A 9,822-nucleotide genomic window follows, 5' to 3' on the forward strand; every position below is an offset into this window, starting at 1 on the left:
TCCTGGGACCACAGGTGAGACAGAGTTTCAATATTCAGGTGCAGAGCCTTGTCCTACCACGGTCTGCAGCAACTAGTAGCAGGGAAAAATCCTTCTCAGAGTCTTTGATCCAAAAATTATGCGGTTCAGACACTGCAATGAGCATGGGACATGTTGAGTTTTGTCAGCTGCATAAGGTTGCAGGTTGCTCTACTTCCCAGGGAAGGTGTAGGCCCTGTCCCAGACACATGTAAGGACCTAAGAAAAGCTAGAGAATACAGTTGCCCTTGGGGTCAGCACACAGGCTGTCTACGCAGTGCAACTGGCTATTACAAGCCTTACTGCGCTCAGGCAGGGCAAGTTTCTGGAAGGTTAGATGAAGTTTAGCCTAGAATTTTCTTCTGAGTTTTTCTGAAAGTCCTTAAAAACTAACATCTGGATCATATCTTCGCGGAATTCCACAGCAAGAGCCAAGACACGTCCCTCCCACAAAAAATACCTACTGCTAATACGGCATTGCCAGGTGCATTGAGCTTCTAGGACCCCCCACATGAAAGTCTGCAAGTTTGAAAACTTTTGACTTCAGACCAGACCTGCATGGACAGAAAAAGTAGCTAGGAACCAAGGCCTGACCAGGAGCTTCTCCCAGTCACTTTCCCACATTCAGGTCAGTCAGGTAAATACTGGTTCTGATTCTTCTCCATACAGCAGTGGATTAACAGGTAAAGCAACCATTAGTGATTACTAATATTCCTAACATTATCAGAGAAGCTGATGCCTGCAGGTAACCAAAGAACATCACTCAGTGATGTAACTTGAGAAATTATGGCTATGGATCAGCCTCTTGTTTCTCCAACTGTCACCTCACAGCTGACTCATGGCTCCTCTCAAACCAGGACCAGATCTCACAGAAAGACAGGTGTGGGAGGCATTGGAAATCCATGAAACAATTTAAAAGACAGCTATAAGCTGTAGCTTTATTTTATTGTGACTAAATCAATAAAAAAAAAAAGTAGTGCCTAGGAATAACACATACAAACATGAACTGTTTGTTTTATTACAATCATTCTTATAAGCTTAAAAAAAACAGGATGCTCAAGCTGGCATATTATGGGTTAATAAGATTCAGATGCAAAAAAGCATAGCACCTAACAGAGAATATACAGCAGTAGATATGCATCAAAATTACCCAAAGCTATGCAGAGAGAGGCTGATATTCTCCTTATAAAAAGATAACTACACTTTAAAAAGATTGAGCTACTATTGTTTTAAGCATTGCAATGCCTCCTTCGTTTTTATCAGTGTTTAATATAGATTTAATTCAATTTCCAATGAAGTCAGTGAAAAAAATTCCCTTGATTTGAAATCTTTCTGCCAAGAAGTAGCCCAAATTGAAATATTTTTTAACAAAGTCTCCAGGTATCAAATACTCCTAAGCAGCCTAGCAAGACTGAAAAGCTTGATAATAAAAGGGGAAATAGAATATTTCCTTAAGATGGTATATTGTGAAGCAGAGCTGTTTGATTCATCTGTATGTGATTAATTATAATACTATCCAGTAAATGAACACCATCTCAGTATGCCAAAGGTCTTACATTTAAAATCAAAACCTGATATACACTGCTGTCACTATAAAGACAGCTGTAGTCTGAATAAAATTTGTCTGCAACATCCACTTGCCTCCTGTACATCATGCAACTGCACTACTGGTCAGAGTTCAAGAAATGTTTGCTTCAAAAGTTCAGTTTTATCCTTCAGATTTTGCAATACACATCATAGTTTAACCTTGTTCCAAGAGTGGTTGCTGCTAAGTGTTCCTTGTACATTTTGTCCATTTCCAGATTATGCTTTTCCTCAAAAAGATTCCTCCAGTCGCTAACACCACCTACAAAGAAACAGTATTGATACTATACTGATACTATAATGCACAGGTTTTAATATTTGTTGTATTTATTTTCTCAGAATGAGTCATTTATATCCCTTCAAGTGTTATGTGGAGTGTTTTTCTTACCTGTTAAATTATTATTGTATTTTATTCCTTTTCAAGTTTGAGTGGTTCTGCTAGTCTGCGGGATCCACTGAGTAAGGTGCATTGCTCCCCAACTTTCTGCTTCGCTTACCCAATAGATAGTACAAGCCTTCGGCAGGGATGAATGAACAGACACAGAGTAACTCCTGGGTTGTGATATGAGTGAAATAAAGTTAACTGGCCTGATTTTTGTTCATCTTAATACATCGACTGGACAGTTATTGAAGTTCAAGACCTCTTCACCAGCCCCTTAGTTATTCCTTCCATGAAGGCTGTAATGCTGGAGTTACTTCAGTAGAGGATGACACCGCCAGTCAGGAGGAAAAGGCTTTCAGAGAGACTCATAGTCTGAAAAAACTAATATTTTCTTTCCAGAAAGCTGATGACTCCTCACAAAGCTCCCATAGATTTTTCAAAAAAGTGAATGTCTCCATGAAAGAAGGAAGGACTTAGTAGTCCTAATGCTGCCCCATTTTACCCACGGAGCCAATGAAGGGGACTGACTTATCTGCCTTCCCGTCCCCAGGCTGTTGGGAGTGTTATTCTGAGGAGCAGCAGTACCCTGTCATCCCAAATGAAAAGCAAGAAGAGGCAGTGCTGTCTACTGCAGGCTGGACAAGCTCTGTCATACTAAATGTCACCTAATTTCTGCCACTGCTGCCACAAGACTAGGTTTCTTTTAGCTGCAGAGGAGGAAAAAACTCATTGCCACATCACCAACTCCCTGACTCTCCCCATCTCAGGTTACTTGACTTTGGTGAGTCAGATGCATACAGTTATAAAGGAGGAAAGGTGTCCAAAAAGCTGTGTGCTAAGTCAGTTGAAAGACTGTTGGGAAATAACCTTTAAAATTAGGAAATTCTTTTGAAATATTCATCATTGTACAATGTGAATATTCAGCTAATATTTATGAATGGAAAATTTCTCTGTTATTACACTGACCAATGAAGCTATAGTATACCTAACAATAAAAAGGCTGAGAACAGTATCTTCAGAATGCATGGAAAATTCACCTTTACGGAAGAGAACATCACCAAATGCCCCATGAGTGTTCTTGGAGTTCGTCTTCATAGATTGGAAGCTACTCCTCTGCACAACAGCATGAATTTCTTCTTCATTCAAAGGGAACTCAAAAAATTCAACTATTTTTTTCACTCCTAAATATGTATTCTGTTAGGAAAAAAGTAGCACGCTGGATATTATCCAATGAAACACATTGGTTCCTCCCCATAGCCTTTCCACTCTCTGACTATCTCTTTTAGCTCCACATCGTTGTATAAAGACAGTGATGCATAGAGGTGCCCCCAGGATGAATTCAACTAATTGCTCAAACCAGGATTTAAATAGCTAAAGCCCTGTGAAAATGAACAGAGTCCATTTACACACACAGTGATGAAGACATGCACAGAAGAATATGTGCATCAATTCAATCCGGAGTTAACTGAAAATTACATTAAAATGTTTTAGATTCATATTATAACTGGTAAGAAAATAAGAGGGGAAGAGAATTATTTATATATAAAAAATTGTCCTTTTTTCGTTATTGAAATGTCAGCAAAAAAAATTTCAAGAAATACACTTCTGAGAAAGGAGAGCATTGGAACATTGTCTCATGCAATAAAGCAGTGTGTAAACCTGTGGTGCATTTTTTTCCTGAGATGGACAGTTACTTTATTTTAGAGTAATTCCTCCACTGTGGCCCCTTTGCCCTTTACAAAACACTATCTTTGTCCACTCTGTGGCTGGATATCCTTATCCCGTGATCTGACATGCATGGACATGCTTTGCATGTAGCCAAATGTGCATCTAATATATGACCTCTCGATAACCAGGCATCATCAGTCTTTGCTTTCTGAGTCATGTGTGCAAACAGACATGACTCTATGAAGCAATTACATCCCAAGCCCATAGCTGCAGGGTTTCAGAAAGAAACAGCTGGGCCAGGCTAAAGGCCTTGTGAAATGTCGTGGTTAGCAAATCCAGAGAGGTGCATATTTGCCCATCCTGCTTTGAAACACTGCTAATGTGGTATTCATACAAGCTTTGTACACAATTTGTATAGTTATTAACCACCCATACACTGTTCCAGTCATCTATACTACCTGAAGTCTAGAGCTTGGACCCCAAACTGTGGTTTGCAAGCTGAAATATTTCATCCTACACATCTTCAGAGTTTTAGCACACCTACATCATTTCTGATTACAATGTAGACAACAGGGGTGCATGACAGTCTGCAAAAGAATAAATACTGACAACGAATTCTGTGTTTGAAAGATGCAGAAACCACTACTGTACATCAAACAGTGCTAAACTTACCTCTTTTACTTCTTCAAAACTTACAGGCATAACATTTTCACTGACAATGTATTTGTTCCATTCAGAAAGATAGTTGAAATAAGACCCCCATGGCACTGTATAAAGGTAGAGAAGTATTTATATTAATTTATAATTTATATTCACTTATAAGAAACATTTATATTAATTATAATAATTACATGATGACATATTGGTAAAGACGGAGTGCATGCTTTCCAATCTAGAATCCGTGTAGTAACTACAGAAAGGATTCTCTTCCATGTAAAACCATGACCTTGTTCTGCATAAAAAAGGCTTTAGAAATGAATATCTCCTTAACACCTAGACATCATAGCAAAGGTGATTAGCCCAGGTCAGTGTACTAAGAAATATTTATGTTCATTTGATCCACTGGATACTTTGCTTTGGAAATAAATATCATACTTTAGCCATGTAATAGAGTTAGAGATACAGATACTTATGCTTTAGCTGAGTTTTTATTATCACTGCTGTTTTCACTGCTTCCTCACCCTAAACCATGTTATTATTAATCRTTAATATTACTTTTACATTCAAAAATAATGGAGAGACACCCTGAATCACAAAAAGCCATGGTAAGTAGTGAAGGTTTCCTTAATGACTCTAGAGTTTTCCTGTAAGTATGTCTTCACTGTCCAGCTGAGCTGAATGAACTACAGGAGGTCCTCAGAATTGGGGTTAGCTTAGTCAAACTGAGAGCATCCTCAGAGAAAATCCATTTTCTCTTTATTACACTGTGAAAGGGTCACAGTAAGCATTTGCCTGTCCTTGCCTACATGCAAAGACCCTCTAGTAAAATCATTCCCAGTCAACTGAGGCAACTAAAGAGAGAGTTATGAGAAAGCCATTGTGAAGGCCGTATAGTATTTGTGTTAGAGATTGTTCTGTGTTGATGATCAAGACAGTGAGAGTAAAATGTGAGTAACTGTGAGTGAATATTTCTATTAAGAGAGAGTACAATACCTTTTCCTGCCATGAAGTCTTTAAAGAAACTATCCCAAGATTCATAAGATGGAAAAGGAGAAAAGACTAGGGAAAAATGATAATAAGATGTTGCTAAATCTTTCGGATTGCGGAGCAACAGCAGTATCTGGAAAATGTAAATGCAAATATATATACAGGTATTAGAAAAGGGCTGTAACAGAAAAATAGCAATTTTCATTTTAACTACCCCAGCACTGATTTCTTGGACTATGTAGCCTTGAAGTATTGATTTAACATTATAACCTGTGTCCAAATTATTTCAAATTATTTATTTTAAGCCATTTATGGTGAAAGGACTTTTTTATCAAAATAGATCAGATAAAATGATAAAATGAGCAAGAAAGGTCAAATTGGGATAAAACGATGGTATTCTTTGCAGAATGAATTGCACTCACAGTCCAACCTCTTGTGATACTACAAGAAAATGGTCCCAATAGAAGACTGGTAAAGGAAGTCTAATTTGGCATAAAAATTCATTGAAGTCAATATGTCTACAAATCATTAAAATGAGCACTCACTTTGGCTTTGTTCTTGAAAATGGACTCAGGTAAATTTTGAGGAGCCATATGGGTACGTATAAGTCTTCTTGGGGGTAATTTCTTCATCCGCTTCAATAAAATTCAAAGAAAGTAAACAGCATAATTAATATAACATTATTAGTCTGAGCATCTTATGCAACAGCTTACCAAAAATTTCATCTGGGAGAGGAGAAACTGTAAGGTTTTTCCCGGGACCAAATACTGTGTGTTTTGAGTAACCCTAACCCTAAAAGCTCTTAATAATAGTTGTTCAGGGGAAAAAGTTTTCTTTGACCTATTTCAAAATGTGAGTTCATGCTTCCTCATTATATGGTGAGAGAAATCAAAAAGTAATGGGTGGGATCTTGGTGGGGAAAATGAGAATGACATAGCCTTTTGTAATCAAAATGGAGGAGTCCGCTGAGACTAAGAAAAGAAGGAAGAGGTAATAGCAGAAGGAAGAAGTTGAAATTAAATTTGGAAGGACAGAAGGTTGGAACAAAGCAGAAAGCTGGGGGAAAAGGAATATCACAGAAAGTCCTGAGCAAGCATCTGAACTCTGACATATGGTGGCAGAAGTTTCTGACCAGCACCATCTGTATCTAACCTCCCTGTGAGCTGCTCCAACAGCAAGGTCTCCTTAGCCCTAGAATCAAGATATCCACTCATTTCTAGGGCTGAGCTAATAAAAGCATATTAGCTTTTATTCAGATCGACAACAATGCAGAGAGCAACAGTGCAGAGAAACCTGAACTGGTCAGGCAGATGTTGTACTTCCTTATGAAAAGTATCTGCCCTTGAAAAACAAATATATGTATTTGATGCTAGTAAGTAAATGTCATGGTGGTAAGGAAGAGAGCAGCAGAGCAGCAATACATTGAACTGGCTTGTTGGAGAGGCTATAGAAATTCTATTTGGGACTATCTCTGGCATGTCATCTTGTGTTACATGACCTTTTTATTTGTCTTTGCATGAAACTTCTGCTTCATAACCTCTACAGAATAAAATTGGACTGAATTTTGGGAAGTTCCACACAGACCTTTTGAACCTTTTTTCCTTACAGGGCTACATGGATGTATTTTGGTTAGAGCATCCCTGCAGTTGTCCATAGTACTGACTCTGAAAAGATGTATTTCATATCACATAAGTTCAGTTATGAAATGACATATAAGCTTCAATGCCCACCTCGTATTTCTCAGGATCTCCAATTTCAAGGTAGGGAAATTCTTCTGGCACATCATTGTGATGATTTGTTTCATTTTTATTGTTCTTTGCAGCTGTTGCTATCAAGTCACTTAAGATTTGACCAAACCAGTTTGTACCTGGAAGCACAAAGAAGGGAGTTGCATGGAAAACATTGAGCATAGTCTTGCATGCAATGTATGAAATGGTGCATRAGAAGGACCAGTGAAACCTCATTAGCTAAACAAAGAAAATACTTTCCAGCATAGAGATTCACACTCACAGAAATGAGATGCTGGACACTGAACAGCACCCAAAAATATGCCTAGTCCATCGTATTTAAAACATTGCTGAATCCTGTAAGGAAGTAATTGTGGTCTCTTCTGCTTTGGTTAGGATAAAAGAAAGGACTGTATTACTGAGTTTGTATGAAATCATAAAATATGAAGAGATTAAAATGTTGCTTATTGTTCTAAACAAATTTCTCTGGTTCTTTGTTTTACTGCTAATTGACAGGACATTTTTAAGAAGGGTATTGACTAGGACAGTACTGGATAAAAAGAGTTACTTGGTTAGATTGCACAAGAATACTAGTAAAATCCACGAGAAAATATTGTGGTTTTGTCACAGATCAAGTTCTCTCTCTGATCTTTTTCCTAGTCTGTCAAAATTCCTCTTAGCTTGAACTGACCCTGATGTAACTCATAGTCAGTGGAAATTACCATAAACTTGAATTTTTTCTTTTGTCAGATCCATTATTTGTATGAGCACATGTAAATAATTAAAAATTTAAAGAAGTCATGCAGAGACTTGTAGCAGAAATGTTAAGACCAGTGTGAATGCAGTAGGAATGGGATGTGTGTCTGCAGGCACCAGGAGAAACAGCAGAGCAAGGGTTAAAAGGATGACCAGTATTGATAACGAAGAAGGACATTTCATAGCAATGCAACTGAGGAATGTGTTGCTTACGTCAAGCCAGGAAGGCCTGTGCTCTGATAAGATCACAACACTACATGTCAGCAGAAGACCTTGCACTGTGACAAGAAGAGGAAAGCAGCAAGGTTACAGCATATCCCATGTGCCATTCCTTTTCCTCTTAGCCCAACAGGAAAACAGACTATAGCCCTAAAAAACTTAAAATGAGAACGCACAATGGGCAGTAGACTTGCCTAAAATTTATGAAGACTGAAATAAGAACACAGTGAAACAAAAGGATCACACTGAAATAATGTCCCTTTTCAGTCTGAGTTCCTGTGGCTTCTGTGATTTCCTATGATAAAAAATGCTAACATTTGTATTTTGGTAGGACTGAAATATTTCATATCGCCCATAGGAAGGGGAATATACAACACTGCACATGAAAAAAATTTAGACAGTTTTATGCCAAAGACAGTTTTGTTGAATTTGCAAATAGAAATGTCACTTTGCGCTCTCATCCGTCTCAACACAACCTGAAATAAATATTTCATAGTTCTAAATGCAACAGCATTATTGCATTAGTAATAGTAGCAGCAGTAGTAGTATTGCTATTATTATTGTTGTTGCTATTCTTACTATTCTGATTATCATTATTATTATGGTATCCTCCTTTGTGCAGCAAGCAAAACATACCAGATTTAGGAAAACCTGCTAGGATGACATCATCTCTTCTGGCTTCAAAGGACTCCATAGCTTTGAATATTTCAGCAGTGCAAAGAGTAGTGGGGTAGACAGTGCCCTTGTAGGTAAAGATCAGGTCTTTACGTTCTAATGTGTCAGCAGCAATCATTGATTTTTCCAGCACATCAGCTAAAGCTGTTTTAGGCTTTGCCATTCCCTTCTCTTCCCTTTTTCTTTCTTTCTAGAAGTCCCCATTAAGGTGTAATCCTGGACAGACAGAGGCAGGTGCAGGTCACGTATTTATAGGGTATTTGTGTCCATGTACTTTTCTTAACTCCTCCTTTCCAAGCCCTTTGCATACAAAAATCCTGAACCAGCTGCAACTGGGTCATTTAAATGTGTCTCTTTGACCTCAGTGAGAAATAAGTTGGTCCCAAAGGAAAAACAAAGTAACCTATTTGCTTTTATGATGATTCAAAGACCAGCTAACAGGCAACATACATTTTCAGGTGTTTATTCTGATTTCATTACTGTTAACACGGCCTCTAGCATATGTTCATTGGACATGAGATAATTAAGAGCAATTAAATTTCATATTTTGACTGTAAATTAATATGATAACATGGTTAGCTAATTCTGGGAGAATGTGGGGTCTTTTCCAAACATTCTGGAGGAAGGAAATTTAGAATATGTTTTGCAAACAGAATACAAGACAAGTGCATGTGAAATCAATAGTAGGTTTTCAGTTCACTTTGAAAATGCTAGAGATTCATCCCAGCTATGCAAATTAAGATTTTGAGGGCCCAGAAAACAGCAGGAAAAGCAGCAGGAATTTCATCATGTTGACAGGGCCCTGAAAAGAGATTTGATGGCCAAGTCATATTTGAGGTCAAATATTTTATTTATCTATTACAGGATAAATATTGATTTTGGCCAAACTCCTTTGACATGGGTCCAAGTTAAAATGAAATCTTTAAAGAATATGATAACCTAATGTCCCATTCTAGAACAGACTAAAGGTGCATTTAGCTGCGTGAACACATATTGCAATAACACAGAGGGTCAGATCAATTGGCTCAGTGTGATGAAGGGGGCAGATCAATGGGCTCTAAAAACAGTGAACATCTGTTGGTAGGTCTGATATACAAGGATAGGGTAAGTATTTCAGTAGTACTTTGATCTCGGAGGTAAAACAAA

The 9,822-nt window shown here is 37.8% G+C and overlaps 1 protein-coding gene across 1 annotated transcript; it reads right to left on the bottom strand.

Moving 5' to 3' along the window:
- Nucleotides 1-1,733: 1,733 nt before the first annotated feature.
- Nucleotides 1,734-8,839, bottom strand: LOC112975258 (sulfotransferase 6B1-like). The gene is made up of 7 exons (XM_026085094.1): nt 8,638-8,839; nt 7,030-7,166; nt 5,845-5,934; nt 5,306-5,432; nt 4,325-4,419; nt 3,022-3,178; nt 1,734-1,864 (listed from the first exon to the last, which is right to left on the bottom strand). Exons 1-7 carry the CDS (start codon nt 8,837-8,839, stop codon nt 1,734-1,736), a joined length of 939 nt encoding a protein of 312 aa, XP_025940879.1.
- Nucleotides 8,840-9,822: the final 983 nt, after the last annotated feature.

Source organism: Apteryx rowi, unplaced genomic scaffold (assembly GCF_003343035.1).
Source record: "Apteryx rowi isolate R43461 unplaced genomic scaffold, aptRow1 scaffold_66, whole genome shotgun sequence".
In the NCBI taxonomy this organism is placed as follows: domain Eukaryota; kingdom Metazoa; phylum Chordata; class Aves; order Apterygiformes; family Apterygidae; genus Apteryx; species Apteryx rowi.